Here is a 15291-nt window from a genome sequence, read left to right as displayed (position 1 = left end):
AGCAAAACTACACCCTAGAAGAAGCAGGAAGGTAATCTTTCAACAAATCCACACAAACCTAATTCCACTTCTTACAACTAAAACAGGAAGTGACAATTACTTTTTCTTAACATACTAATTTGAAAATTAATATTACCAACATATCCTAATCGATTGAAATCCAATAATATGAGAAATTGGAAATTTGTTGATTGTCATCCAATGATTTATTTTGGTAACTGGAGAAATAGCTCCAACATTGTACAATCTATATACACTGTCAGCTTGTTTGTGACCATGTCTTGCTGTGTACAACATAAGGGTCTTGAAATCTTGCTTCTCCTATCTCAGCCTATTAGTAGTATTGTTTATTTCATGTTTTTACACTATACTATGGATTTCAGAACAGCTTACATATTTCAAAAGTATTTATATACCCAAAAGAAACATAGATGATTAACTAGGGAGATGGCTTGTAAGAGAACAAGAAAGTGAGACTGAATGCTTTGCTTGACATTTGTAACTCTTGTATCAAGTTTGAAGGAGAGGACTTTATAAGTTACTCTTTCTCTGAGATGAATGCTTTTCCAAATTATCACAGGTAATGAACCAAATTCTTACCCTCATCTAATGTCTTTGCCACCCTCCAAGCAGAATCATTGTTCATTGAAACAGTTGGCAAATGACTTTATGGATAGACCATCTTAATACCTACACCATTTCTTAAATGAATGTAAGCTGTTCTCTGTGGGCTGAGAATGAAGTCACTCACTCAAGTCAAATAACTTTGACCATAGCAAGAATTCTGTATCCAAAAATCGAGCCTACAATTCATTTCTTGGTGCAGCAGAACTATCAACTCTCAGCTTAGCTATGATGAGGTAAAATCCCTTGGTGATGTGAGGGTCATTGAAATACAGCCTTATTACAATGAAAAAAAAGTATACAGTTAATATGTTTGGAGTTATTTAAAATTTATATTGAGAAAAATGTATTTTCACTTTTGCTGTAGACGAGCATCTACATAAGACTATTAAATTGATTGTTGTTTTATATCAAACAACTTTTATAATACTTGTTTTTATTGTTATAATATTTTATAAATTTTAAGGAATATGACAAAAAAGATATTGTAGGTATTGAAGGGGGTCTCTAGAAGGAGAGGTGGTACAAAAGGAAAACAAGAATGTGATTCAATTTTATTTAGTTAAAAATATGTTTTTAAATGTTAACAAATTCAGATAAATTGAAATCATGTAACTTTTCTCATCGTAATGCAATAAAAGTTAAAAAAAATGAAAAAGAGATCAGATAATGGAAAGATAACCCCATGCCCATGGATAGACAAGATTAACATAGTGAAAATTGCCACCTTACCAAAAATCATCTCCAGATTCAATGCAATCCCAGGCAAAATTACAACACAGTTTTTTCACAGATATGGAAAGAGCAAATGCTAATTTCATATAGAAATACAAAAAGAAAGAAAGAAAGGAAATAAACAGGATAGCCAAAACATTCCTGAACAATAAAATAACTTCTGGAATAGTGAGCATCCCCAAGCTCAAGATATACTACTGAGCAATAGAGATTTAAAAAAAAAAAGCTTCATGGCATTGCTAAGGACACAGACTGATTGGTCAATTGAATCAAACCAAAGACCCAGAAATAAATCCTATAGAAAATTGTGTTTTCATAAAGAACCAAAATCATACATGGAAAAAGTAAAAGGATCTTCAAAAATGGTACTTGTCTAACTGGATATCTAGATGTAGAAGAATGAGAATAGATCCATATTAATCACCCTGCACAAAACTCAAGTCTACATAGATTAAGGACCTCAATGTAAAACCTGATACATTAATATAATAGAACAGACAATGGGGAATATCCTTGAACTCACTGGTACAGAAGCTACTTCCTGAACAGAACACAACAGATTAGACAATAATTAATAAAATGGACCTCATAAAACTGGAAAACTTCTGTAAGTCAAAAAACAACTGTCAAATGGATCTTCACCAACCCTACACCTGACAGAGGGCTAATATCCAAAATTTATAAACAACTCAAGAAGTTAGATGACAACAAGCCAAAAACCACAAATTTAAAAACGGACTACAGAACTATACAGAGAATTCTGAACAGACAAATCTCAAATTGTGGAAAGTCACTTAATGAAATGTTTAAAGACCTTATTAATGAGGGAAATGTAAATCAAATGAACTCTGAGGTTCCCTCTTACACCTATCAGAATGACTAAGATTAAAAACTCGACAGACAGCACATACTGCCAAGGATGTAGAACATGAGGAACACTTCTGTATTGCTGGAGAGAGTACAAATTTGAACAACCCCTTTGAAAATCAATTTGGTGGTTTCTCAGAAAAATGGGAGTACTTCTACCTCAAGACCCAGCTATACAAATCCTGGGCATATACCTAAAACGATGCTCCAACATCGCACAAAGACACTTGATCAATTGAGTTCAAAGCAGCTTTATTTGTAAAAGCCAGAAACTGAAAACAGCCTAGATATCCCTCAACATAAAAACAGAAAAAGAAAATGTGGATCATTTACAAAATGGAATACTACTCAGCTATTAAAATCAGGACATCAAGAACTAAATTGAAAGAACTAGAAAATATCATCATGAATAGGTAACCCAGACCCGAAAGTACAAGCATAGTATGTACATACTTGTACGTGGATATTAGCCATAAAATACAAGATAACCACACTATAACCAACAGATACAAAGAAGCCAGATAAAGAGGAAAGCCCAAGGGGAAATGGTTAAATCTTTCTCAGATGGGGGAATAATATATATATTGGAGGTGGAGGGAGAAAGGAAACTAGCAAGAAAAGGGGATGTGGAGGAATCAGGCATAGGGATAGCATGTGAGGGAGAATGGAAATCAAAAGAGGGGGGGCATTTCTAGGACATGCCAAAGACCTGGTATGGGGAACTCGCCAGGGCATTGCAGAGGGTAACTCTAGCTGTGACTACTAGCAGTGGGGGATATAGACCCAGAAGTGGCCATTTCCTGTAGCCAGAAAGAACTCCTAGTGGAGATCTAAGGGTACTAACCCACCCACAAAACCTTCTACCCAATATGTATCCTGCCTACAGATGTGCAGGAGCAAAGATGGAGCACAAAAGGAGGGAAGAGCCAACCAATGACTGGCACAAGTTAAGGCCCATCCCATGGGCAAGAAGTAATTGCTAACTCTATTAATGATACTCTATTATGCTTGTAGAAAGGAGGCTCACATAACTGTTCTCTAAGAGGCTCCAATGAACATGAAGACCAACAGAGTCAACTAACCTGGATTTTTAGGGGTTCCCAGAGACTAAACCACCAACCAAAGAGCAAGCACAGACTGGACCTTCCAGCAGACAATGGAAAGAGATGCAGAGACACACAGCCAGACATTGGACCAAGCTTGGGAGCCTAATGGAAGCATTGGCTGGAGGATTGAAGAAATTGAACAGGAGAGAGATTCCACAGAAAGATCAATGGTGTCAACTAATCTGGACCCCTTGGTTCTTCCAGAGATTCAACCACCAGCCAAAGAGCCAGCATGGGCTGGACCTAGGTCCCCTGCAAACACATAGCAGATGTTCAGCTTGGTCTTCATGCAGGACCCCCAACAACTAAACTGAGGGCTGTCCCTGAATCTGTTGCCTGCCTGCGGATCCTGTTCCCCTAACTGTGCCTCCTTATTTGGCCTCAGTGGGAGAGAATATGCCTAGTTCTTCAGGGACTTAATGTGCCAGGTTGGAAAAAATGATACCCAAAGTAGGCTCCCCTTCTCAGAAGAGAATAGGAGAGGGGAATTGAGGAAGACTTGTGTGAGGGGTACTCATATTAGGATGTAAAGTGAATAAATAAATAAATTTTAAAAATAAATCTTTAATTTAAAAAGTTGCATTTTGAAAAAATATGAAAGCCAAACAGATCAAAGGACAGGAATAAGACAGCATGCCCCAAGAGCTCCTGCAAGGTAGGGAGGATGTGGATTTCCACAAGCAGAGGAATTGGAAGGGATATTTATTTCAATTAACAGAACACAAAGTTTTTTTCTCCCAAGGTCTGGATCTTACCAGTTTCTGGTGCCTCATGGTCCAGGAAGGACACCACATCCACTGCATATTCAATGGTTAGTTGCCTGCTTCCTCATTCTCATGGTCCCTCTGCTGGAATTTCTTAACTTATAAAGTATGGATCAAGGACCAACAACAGCAGTTTATAACCTCTCAGGGTAAAGTGGGAGGCAAAGAAGTAATTAAGAAATGCTGGTAGATACTTTGTAGCAATGAGAGGATACCCTCTAAAATATCAGAATGCAAGTGGGACTTACTTCTAAAGATCCTGAAATTATTTTAATTACTAAAACATAGACGTCATTTATAATACTTGTATTTGTCACATGGCATTCAAAGATGCAAACAGGATTTCTAATTAAAATTGGAAATAGAAACATTAATTCTCTGATATGGTTGTAAAAAGTGCACATATGTAACACAAAATGACAACACTATTAGTCAAAGTGAGTCACTAAATTGAAAAAAGAAATACTGGCCTAAAATTAATGTTATATTATTTGGAGATTCTAAATCACAGAAATAAGTATCCTATAATGAAATCCCCTCATTCTGCAAAACACAGTTGCCTGTGCTGAGGGTCTGTCAGAGCTTAGTGTTTCCTTTGCGGATGCTGAAAACCGCCCTGCAGCCCCTGAGCTCCTCCTCACACAGCTTGCCTTGGACCTGAACTTCTGATTCTACACTTGGGATCAGGGCACTTTCCCAGATGGATGTGACAGAGCAGTATGCTTTGCCTGTGGAGATCTGTACACTCTTCTGTTACTGGTGCCTTTGATGCATCACTGCAGCCTGTAATTTTAATGTCTGTATATGATAACAGTCTACTGGGGCCCCACAAAGATGGCAACTCTGCTGGAAAATTTTGCCTGCATCTTGATTTTATTGTATTTCATCCGACATAACAACACACAGGGGGTAGGAAGATCTGAGATCAAAACTTTTCTTATAAATTCCAATGACACACCCACTAGAGGATTAAAAGGGTCAAATCACAAAGTCAGCCAAATCTTTGCTCATTCTTAATGTCAGATTTATTGGTCTTTACAGGTTTCAGACTTAAATGCAATGTGCAAATCCAGGTCAAATGAGCGCCCTCTAACAGATCTCCTTTGAAATTGTTCTGAGAAATATGAACCTCATATGATACCTGAGTGGGCATGTTGTTTAATTTTCTTTCATATACTTGTCATCTATATACAAAATAAACAGATTTAACAGGGAAATAGAGATGATTTCATATATCAATTTAATAAATAGAATGTTTCAAATATGTCATGATCCATAGCTCTGATGACAACATATTGTATGATATTCAGGGTCTATACCCACCACTGGATAATCAAATATTTACTATTCTGCCAAACATTGACCTCAAAAACTTAGTTATATGCTTTTCTTTGCAAATAAAAATAAAAGGGCTGACTGTGGCATAGCTATGGCACAAAATAATTTGGACACAGTACACTGTAGAACCATCCTTGAACTTCATCCTTGAGTGGAAGACAACATTTTCCCAAATGTAGAGAACCACAAAGAAGCTCATGAGCAGCATGATGGTCCTGGTGGCCCTTTGCTCTGGGGATGCTTTTGAAGAAAGGCTGGTGCTGTGAAGATGCTGGGCCTGCTTCTTGTGCCTCCATAGAAGAACCACCAGTACCCGCTGGACAGAGCGATGAGACTGATAAGAAAGGCTTCCCTGATGGCCATTGGTGTGGAAAACATGCTTGTTCTAGAGTAACTCATGGGTAGAAGTGAGCAGGACTGAGTAACATACATAAAATTATCTGAGGTCAAATTGGGGGTAGCAATAATCGATATGAAGAGGTGACTGGTAAAAGACATATAGAGGATACAGAAGAAAAGAAAGGCACCTGAGATGTAATGGGAAGGTTTATGTTTAAACTTTGTTAAACGGGAGATTCTTGAGCTGAAAGTGATGGTCCAAAGTACATTCAGCAGACAGGTAGAAGAAAGGGTGAGGACCCTCAAAAGCCTGTGAAAATAGATAAGGGCTTGGCATGTGGTAGAATCCCATGTCCTCTGAGACATAAACATGTCTGCAACTATGAGGCCCATAGTTATAAGCAGCATTAGTTGGGTTAGGGACAGGAAAGCAGTGTAGAGGTCAATAGACTTAGGCCTGCTCTCACCACGGAGCACACAGACATGGGCAAAAATAAGGATACTGTTAGCTGAGATCCCAACACTCACTTCAGAGAACAAAGTGATTTTCATGTTTGTGTCAGTGTGGAGTAAGCTGGCTTTATTCATTGTATGTGGATGGGAATCTAATAGCAAAAACCTGATGAGAAAAGAGAAAACTCTTCTTTACACTATACAGCCTTGTTCACAAATGCCAACCAACACTGACATTGCAAGAAGATGTCGACTCATCCTGATTCCACATTAGCCAAATTCAGCTCCAGCTCACACCACCTCAAAGCCATTCCCATTGTCTCCAACTGTCCTAATTAATGCCTTCCAACCGAGGCTGAACTGTGTGAATCGTTGCGGAGCTAACTCCAAATATAAACATTCCTTTACATTAAACATTTCCACAAGTTCTTAGAAGCATTTCTGCTCATAGTCCCTGGGCTTGTTTTTTTCTGTGCCAAAAGGTACATCTCACCTGATGGACAAGAAATAGCATTACATATCTGGTGAGGTGGAATGGAGAAGAGTGTACAAAACTAGAAATATTCCCTCTGGGAGAACTGTGTGACCATAGGTTCCATGAACACAAGGTCATTTTCATTTTGTCTGCTTTATTCTGCTCCTTTACCACCAGACAATTCATTCTTCTCTCTCTCTCTCCCTCTCTCTCTCTCTCTCTCTCTCTCTCTCTCTCTCTCTCTCTCTCTCTCTCTCTCTCTCTCTTTCTCCCTCTCCCTCTATTTCTCTATGTCTGTCTCTTTTGTTGTGTGGAGGGGGTTTCTCTTCTCTATATCTCCTTTCATTCTTCCTTTTATTCTCTCCCTCTCCCTTTCACTGTTTTCCAAGACATGGTCTCTCTATATCCTTGGCTGTCCCAGAACTCACTCTGTTGACCAGGCTGGCCTCTAACTCAGAGATCTACCAGCTCCTACTTTTGAAGTGGTTGGATTAAAAAAAATGTGTCAACACTGCCCAGCCAGGCCAAATATCCTTATTAAATCTTCAGAACAAATGATTACCAATTTGGACTCATAATCAAATTCAAACTTCTGCCATTTCCTCATAGTGTGACCTTAAACATTCAGAGCTCCAGTCACCTCCTCTAGAATATATGAACATCCAGTCCCATACCTGTGTCAGAGGACTCTTTGTGTGAAAGTTTATACTGTACACACACCAGACATGGAACTGTTTCTGTCAAAGAATTATCTCTATAGACAAGTCAGTTGATGGTTTTCTCATGCAGTGTCTTGTCATGTGACCTGGGAGAGACAATTTAGCTCTGTTAATGACTCATCAGCTATATCTCTGCTTGAAACAGAAAAGACAAAATTGACCAAAAGATTAGAATGATAGAGCCAGGCTCCCTTTCCAAACTGTCTGAATTCTAAATGACTCTGCATCCAACCTATGACTTTAATCTTCTGCCAGGATGCCTCTGTGAAAAGACCTTGAGAATCAACTATCAGGGTAACCATACTCTTACTTTACTTTTATCTCTTTTGACATGTAAAGTCAGGGTGGTCAATAAACTACAATTATAATAGACTTAGGGACATCCTATTCTAAGGTCATTATTAAATGAAAAGTATCTCCCAGTTGTATAGTTGTATAGTATCAACACACAAAGCTAGTTCTTCAAAAGACCAGTGGTCATCATTCCCAGAGTCTCAATTAAGCTCTACTAGATTCTATTCCTGTGATTTGTGAAATTCCTTATACCAGAGCTCCTCCTTGTCCTCAGTCTCAAGGAAAAGGACCCGTGGATGAGAGAGAAGGGAGGAACAAGGAAGAAAAAGAAGAGGGGCCTGGGAATTTAGATCCAGCAGCAAGGTAACAAAGTAACAATTTCTGCTACCTGGTCAATATGTTTGAGATTGTGCCATGATAACCATAAGAAAATAGACAGTAATCAAGGCTCCATCTGCTTTCAAGATATAAGGATATAGTTCACAGAAGCACTCAACCTGAATATCAGCTTATAACCTATATTCATTAATAATTGAAGACATGTTCTTTATATGCACATTTCATGGAAGATAATGTGCACATTGGTGAAGTTTTAAAACTTTATAAAAACATGAAATACATGCCTTCACTAGCAGTTATTAAGAAATAATCTTAATACATGTTTCTCTCCTACAATTTTTTTTAGAAATACAGTCTTTTATATTCCACTGAATACAAACACAAGAGACATAGACAGAGAGAAAGACAGACAGACAGATGTAGAAGTAAGACAGACAGAATAAGAGAGAGGGAGACATAGAAGGAGACGAGGAGAGGGAGAGAGAGAATGGGAAAGGGAGAAACAGAGAGAATGATCCTTGCAAAGGCATCACATCATCAAAATTCCCAGGTAGAGAGGGTTGCCATCCTCTGTATAGTGGGATGCAGGTTGACTATTTTCAGGGTCATTTCAGTATCTACAGCCATACAAAACATAAATCACTTAGGAAAGCCACGGGTTTTCAGGAAACAGGAATCTTCAGCTACATTCATGGCATCATGGATTCAGGAGATCATTGCTCTGAAGTCAGAGGATCCCTATTAGAATGCAAATGACTGTAGACACTTTGTCATCCTTCAGTTACACAAATCATGGACAGCATGAGTCTATAACATCAATAGGCCTCAAGGGATGGAGCAGTGTTCAGCACAGCAATGGCATGACCTTGTCATCTGGGGGAAGTAGAGAGTGGAATGGAGGAGGGAAATCTCTCTGGAGAGGCCACTGCATGCTGGGTGCTTATGACCCTGTGGGTTCACTGATCCATGGAGGAGAAAGACAGAGAGTCTGTGTCTTCCTCTATAACATGGATGTAGCCTACCTACACCCTGGTGCTGAGAGGCTTTGTAAAGAACAGGCTTGAAGGCAGGTCTGAGCAATACCTGCCTGTTCTTATGTTTATGAAACTGTATGTTCGTGTTTGTCATCGACACACAGGCCACACTTACCATGCTGCCATTGCTCTCACCTTGCTGGGCCACCCTGAACAATGATCTTTGGAAGATGGAACTGGAATTCATGAAAGTAGGTTCTGTTTAGAATGGAATTACATCAGACAGTATTCTTTATCTAACAATTTTACTTGGAAAAAATACTTGGATTATAGTGGGGGAAAAGCCACCAGTGCCTCAGATAAGGAAAACCATCACTAAGCAGATGTTAGAACTGGGTCCAGAGAGGAAATGAAGAAAAGGGACTGTGTGGGTGTGGTAGGGAAATCATAAGAAATATTGTGGCTTAGAAGTGGCTGAAACCCTTTATTGTCCTCCGGGCTCACACTTACAGCTATACTGTTGCAGTATTAAAAACACATGTTAAAAAAAATCCATAGGTGACAGTATGTCATAAGGTGAAGGGAAAGGAAGTCCCAGAAAAGTGTTACTGACCGACCAGACTGAAGTTTTGTCTTAGATGCCTGTTGTGACTACAGAGGCACAACCGTTCTGCAGGAGAATACTTTTCATGCAGAACATGAAATGTGATAGATCTCAAAATAGAGCAAGCGATTACAGGCCTCCTTGCCCAGTGGCTGTGAAGGACTCTTTGCAACAAAAAGTGATGTAGATTTTGGGTTATCTATTTCTAACACCATAAGAAGATACAGTTTGTGGAATTATGGGAACTGGGAAGAGCGAACAGACCTAGAGAAAGCAACAAAATCCAGGTTTTCCCATTACATCAGTGCTTTACAATTGTTTCTCCTGCCACGCCCACTCATCTACATCAGTCATGTCTACTGAATCGGGAGTAAAAGCCTGATCAAGGGTAAGAGGCATTATGGCCCCAAAAGGGAGCTTGTGCCTCCTGGGTAAACAGACAGTCACTGGTATCTCCTAACTCAGACGTGTTCCAGATTAGTCTTTCCAATCATCAACACGCCCTCTTATTTAGGCATAGAGGTACCCCAAGAAATGATTTGTAAATGGCTAAGATTGGGCATTGTTTCCTGGCCAGCACAATGTTTCCAACCTATACTAGTTTAACACCAAGCTGTGCTTAGTTTGGAATTTCTCTCAAGGAATCTGCCTTGCCAGAGCTAGTAACAGAGGTCAAGCACATTCCTTAGGCCACAATAGATAGTTCACAATAGTTCCGAACTGTTTTACATACTAGAGAGTAATGAAGGGCTTCCACTCAAGGACATTAGCTAGAAGTGTTAGGTCAGAACTCCCCAGTGCTTGCCTCCAGCAGGACCCAGAGAATTAGCATAGGAATACCAAATTAGCTCCAGCAGGGACAGCACCATTGCTCTTCTGCCTGCTTCACAACTGGATACATAATCTTGGTCAGTAAGATCACTGACCTTGATATGACTGTCACCTGCCTACGTGACTCTTGTCATCTGCCCGGCTTTCTGTATACCATGTAAGCCTGCTTTTCACTTTGTGCAGGAGGACTCACACTATGGACTCACACTATGGACTCACACTAGGACTCGCACTTGGGGACTTGTGCTAGGACTTGCTCTCTGACTAGAACCAGAACTTAGATGGATTAGGACTCAGACTCATGCAATCTGCAGTCCCCAGGGCCCAGAGCACTTGGGCCAGGGGGATGCAGCACCAGTCCAGAGGAGATGGCTGCTGCTTTAGACCCAGTGTGTTTTAGATGGCCTCAGATGTACCTTAACTGCTGAGCAGCCAAATTTATCATTTCTCTTTTACAATGACTGTAAAATGATGCCATTTTTAACGAAATACATTCAGATCCTGTACTTCATGTGTTGTCTCTGCCATCATTTTTTCACCTATGCCTCGTCGACCTGACTAGGACCTCAATTCTCCCACAGGTTGAGGGAGGCCCAGATCGGCCAGCCTGCGGCATTCTCCAAGATTCATAAATTCCATTTCTTTGGTCCTAGGGAAACTGTGACCAAATTCACCATAGACTTGATATTTCATACCTGGCAACCAAATTCCTTAGCTGAGACATCTGACAAGTCATAAGAACAGAGTTCTGGTAGCTTTAGGTGAACTGGAGTGAGATGCAGCATAATGTGAGGCTTTCTACTGTGCAACTTGAACCTGCAACTTCATTTCCCTGTAAAGATTCTTAGATAGGGTTTTATTACTGTGAATAGACACCATGACCAAGATAACTCTTTTGAGGAAAACATTTAATTGGGGCTAGCTTACAGGTTCAGAGTTTAAGTCCAGTATCATCAAGGTGCATGGCAACATTCAGGCAGTCATGGTGCAGGAAGAGCAGAGAATTCTAAATCTTGTTCCAATGGCAAACAGGAGAAGGCTATCTTCCAGAAAGCTAGGAGAAGGATTTCAAAGTCCACACACACAGTGAATCACTTCCTCAAAAAATGCCACACCTACTCCAACAAAGTCACACATCCTAATAGTAGCACTCTCTGGACCAAGCTTATTCAAGCCACTGCATTCTACTCCCTGGCTACCATATTATTGTTCACACATATGAGTCTACAGAATCCATTCCTACCCATAGCACAATAAAAAATACATTTAGTCCAATTTCCAAAATTCCCATAGTCTATAGCAGTCTCAACAATGGAAAAGTCAGAAGTTCTCAGTCTCTTCTGAGAATCATCCAATCACTTAACTATAATGGACAAAGCAAGATAGGAAACCAGCTGGGCAAAATCCAAACTGAATCTCCATGTCTGATGTCAAAGTGGTTTTCAGATCTCCAGCTCCTTTTTCATTTTTGTTGACTGCTACAAACGTATTTCTCCTTGGCTGTTTCTCCTTGGCTGCTTCTACTGCCTGCTAGAAGCTTTCCTCAGCAGATAACCCATTACCCCGGCAGATTGAACATCTTGAGGTATCCAAGACAACTTCAACATTACAGTGTCTTGTTCCAATGTCTGCAATCTACACCTGATCTTCTGGGATCCTTCAAAGGGCTTGGGTCACATATTAATATTTTTCTCCTCTGAGACCTCTAGAGACAGGCTTCCATAGTTCAAATCACCCACAGCAATAATTTATTCCATATTCCTACTAAGATGACCCATTAAGACTCACTCAAAGCATCTCATTACAATTCAAATCCAAAGGAACAAAATACTCATGGAAGGAGTTGCAGAGACAAACTATGGAGCAGAGACTGTAAAAAGACAATCAAGAGGCTGCTCCACCTGGGAGTCCTTCCCATATTCAATCACCAAACCCAGACACTATTGTGGATGCCAGCAAGTGCTAGTTGGCAGGAGCCTGATATAGCTGTCTCCTGAGAGGCTCTGAGAATGCTTGACTAATATAGAAGTAGATGCTCACCAGCATCTGGACTGAGTACAGGGTCCCCAACGAAGGAGCTAGAGAAAGGACCCAAGGAGCTGAAAGGTTTTCAGCCCCTTAGGAGGAACAACAATATGAACTAACAAGTACCAAAGAGTACACATGGTGGGATTTATGGCTCCAGCTGTATGTGTAGCAGAGGATGGCCTAGTCGGTCATAAATGGGAAGAGAAACCCTTGGTCCTGTGAAGGTTCCATGCACAAATATAGGGGAATGCCAGGGCCAGGAAGCAGGAGAGGGTAGGTTGGTGAACAGGGGGAGGGGGAGGGAACAGGGTTTTTCTTTCCCCAAGGGGAAATTGGGAAAGGAGATATCATTTGAAATGTAAATAAAGAAAATATCTAATAAAAAATTGCTAAATAAACAAAGTATGCGGGAATGCGACTAGCCCACAGATTTCATGATGTTTATTGATATAGAGCTAAGAAATTATCTATAACTAATTTAATATTTAACTTTGTATGATTTCCTCATATAAAATACTCAGTTTATCATCTCTATCAATTTGACTCCTCCAAGATCTGTCTTTTGTAATTCACTGTGTTTGTGTCTCTCTGGCACTGTTCATGTTCAAGATGTTCCTGGAGGACTAAGTCTAACATTCCTCAGCATGGGGAGACCATGATCTGATCCCACATCCTAAAAAGAACAGCAGTGGCTACTTCTAACTTTCACTATTTTAAATCTGGCTATCTGAGCATCATTGTGCAAATGACAATATAGTTCTCTGCATTAGTTCTGGTTCCATGTGTGTGTGAGTTTTCTGGTCCTGTGATAACTGACACACAAAACAGTGTTTCCTTGTGTATTTTGTCAAATATAAACAACTGAGGCAACTGAATTATTGTAAACATCATAGCTATCACATAATTAAAGTCATATAGAATATGCCAGAGAGAAAGGTCACCACTTAAGTATCATGCTCCATAGAAGACTCAAGGTCAATTACCAAAACCCACACTGGGTGGTCCACAAGGGCCTATTTGTCGAGCTTCAGAGTAAAATGAAATCTTAGGATCTTAAAAGCAACTTGCGAACTCAGGTCAAATGAGGACCGTCTCACAGATCTCTTGAAAACACAGTGAAAGATAGAAACTTCTTGTGATATCTGAAAGGATATGAGTTTTTAAATTTTTTTATATACTTGTCATTCACATACAAAATAAACAGATTTAACAGGAAAAAAAATATTTTCGTATATCAGTTTAAGGCACAGAATGTTCCCACTATGCCATGATCCATAGCTCTGATGACAACATATTGGATTATATTAGGGGTCCCTACTCATCAATGAATAATCATATATTTACTATTCTGCCACAAATTGACCCCAAAACTTAAGTATATGCTTTTCAGTGCAAATAAATACGAAAGTGCTGACTGTGGAAAAACTATGGGACACAAAAATTTGGACGCAGTACAATATTGAGCCATTCTCCAACTTCATCCTGGAATAGACAACATTTTCCAAAATGTAGAGAGCCACAAAGAAGCTCATGAGCAGCATGATGGTCCTGGTGGCCCTTTGCTCTGGGGAGGCTTTTGAAGAAAGGCTGGTGCTGTGAAGATGCCAGACCTGTTTCTTGTGTCTCCACAGGAGAGCCACCATGTACCCACTGGACAGGGCCATGCGACTGAAGAGAAAGGCTTCTTTGATGACCATCGGTGTGGAAAACATGTTTGTTCTGGAGTAACTCATGGGTAGAAGTGAGCAGGACTGAGTAACATACATAAAGTTATCTGAGGTCAAATTGGGGGTAGCAATAATCGATATGAAGAGGTGAAGGCTAAAAGACATATAGAGGATACAGAAGAAAAGAAAGGCACCTGAGATGTGATAGGGAGATTTACGTTTAAACTTTGTTAAGCAGGAGCTTCTAGGACTAAGCTTGATGGTCAAAAAGACATTCAGCAGACAGGAAACACAAAGGGTGAGTGAGGCCCCTCAGAAGACTGTGCAAATAGATAAGGAATTGACATGTGATAGAATCCCATCTCCTCGGATACATGAGCTTGTCTGCAACTATGAGGCCCATAGTTATAAGCAGCATTAGTTGGGTTATAGATAAGAAAGCAATGTAGAGGTCAATAGACTTAGGCCTGCTCTCACCACGGATCACACAGAGGTGAGCACTAAAAAGGATCCTGTTAGCGCAGATCCTAAGGCCCCTTTCAGAGAACAAGATGATTTTCATGTTTGTGTCAGTGTGGAGTATGTCAGCTTCATTCATTGTATGTGGGTAGGAAGCAAATACAAAATATCTGAGGAGAAAAGAAAAAACTCTTCATTACAAATTATGGCCTTGTTCACAAAGGGCAACCAACACTGAGATTGCAAGATGTTGACTCATCCTGATTCCACATTAGCCAAACTCAGCTCCAACTTACACCACCTCAAAGCCATCCCCACTCTCTGCACTGGACTATGCTTTCTAATCAATGCTAGGTTGTGAGTACATTTGTGGGGCTATCTCCAAATATGAACTTTCTTGTACATTAAACATTTCCATGAGTTCTAAGAAACATTTCTGTTCATGGTCCCTGGGTTTTCTTTGTTCTTGGCCAATAGCTGCATCCACTTGATGGTCAGACACACAATAGCTTTACACATTTGGTGAATAGGAATGGAGGAGATGAAACAAATCTCAAAGTGTGGCCTTCTAGAGGATTGTGTGACCATGGGTTCTAGTGCACAGGGTTATTTAATTTCAGTGTCTGCTTCATACTGCTCCTTTACCACCAGGCTAAATATCTCTCTCTCTCTCTC

General features: G+C 40.0%; 1 protein-coding gene, 1 long non-coding RNA gene and 1 pseudogene across 3 annotated transcripts in view; all 3 read right to left on the bottom strand.

The window, feature by feature from the left end:
- The window catches only part of LOC116099251, a 69969-nt gene that overhangs the window by 35337 nt on the left and 19341 nt on the right, over positions 1-15291 (bottom strand). The gene's annotated exons all lie outside the window — the stretch shown is intronic.
- Positions 5430-6376, bottom strand: LOC116099248 (vomeronasal type-1 receptor 40-like). The gene is given in 2 exon segments (XM_031382531.1): positions 5430-5743; positions 5746-6376. Coding segments are annotated over 2 exon segments (930 nt in total). The 5' UTR covers positions 6362-6376.
- LOC116099244 lies at positions 13823-14755 on the bottom strand (annotated as a pseudogene).

This window comes from Mastomys coucha, unplaced genomic scaffold (genome assembly GCF_008632895.1).
Source record: "Mastomys coucha isolate ucsf_1 unplaced genomic scaffold, UCSF_Mcou_1 pScaffold20, whole genome shotgun sequence".
NCBI classification, from domain to species: domain Eukaryota; kingdom Metazoa; phylum Chordata; class Mammalia; order Rodentia; family Muridae; genus Mastomys; species Mastomys coucha.
The sequence above is the reverse complement of the archived record's forward strand: the minus strand, read 5'-3'. Positions and strand labels throughout refer to the sequence as shown.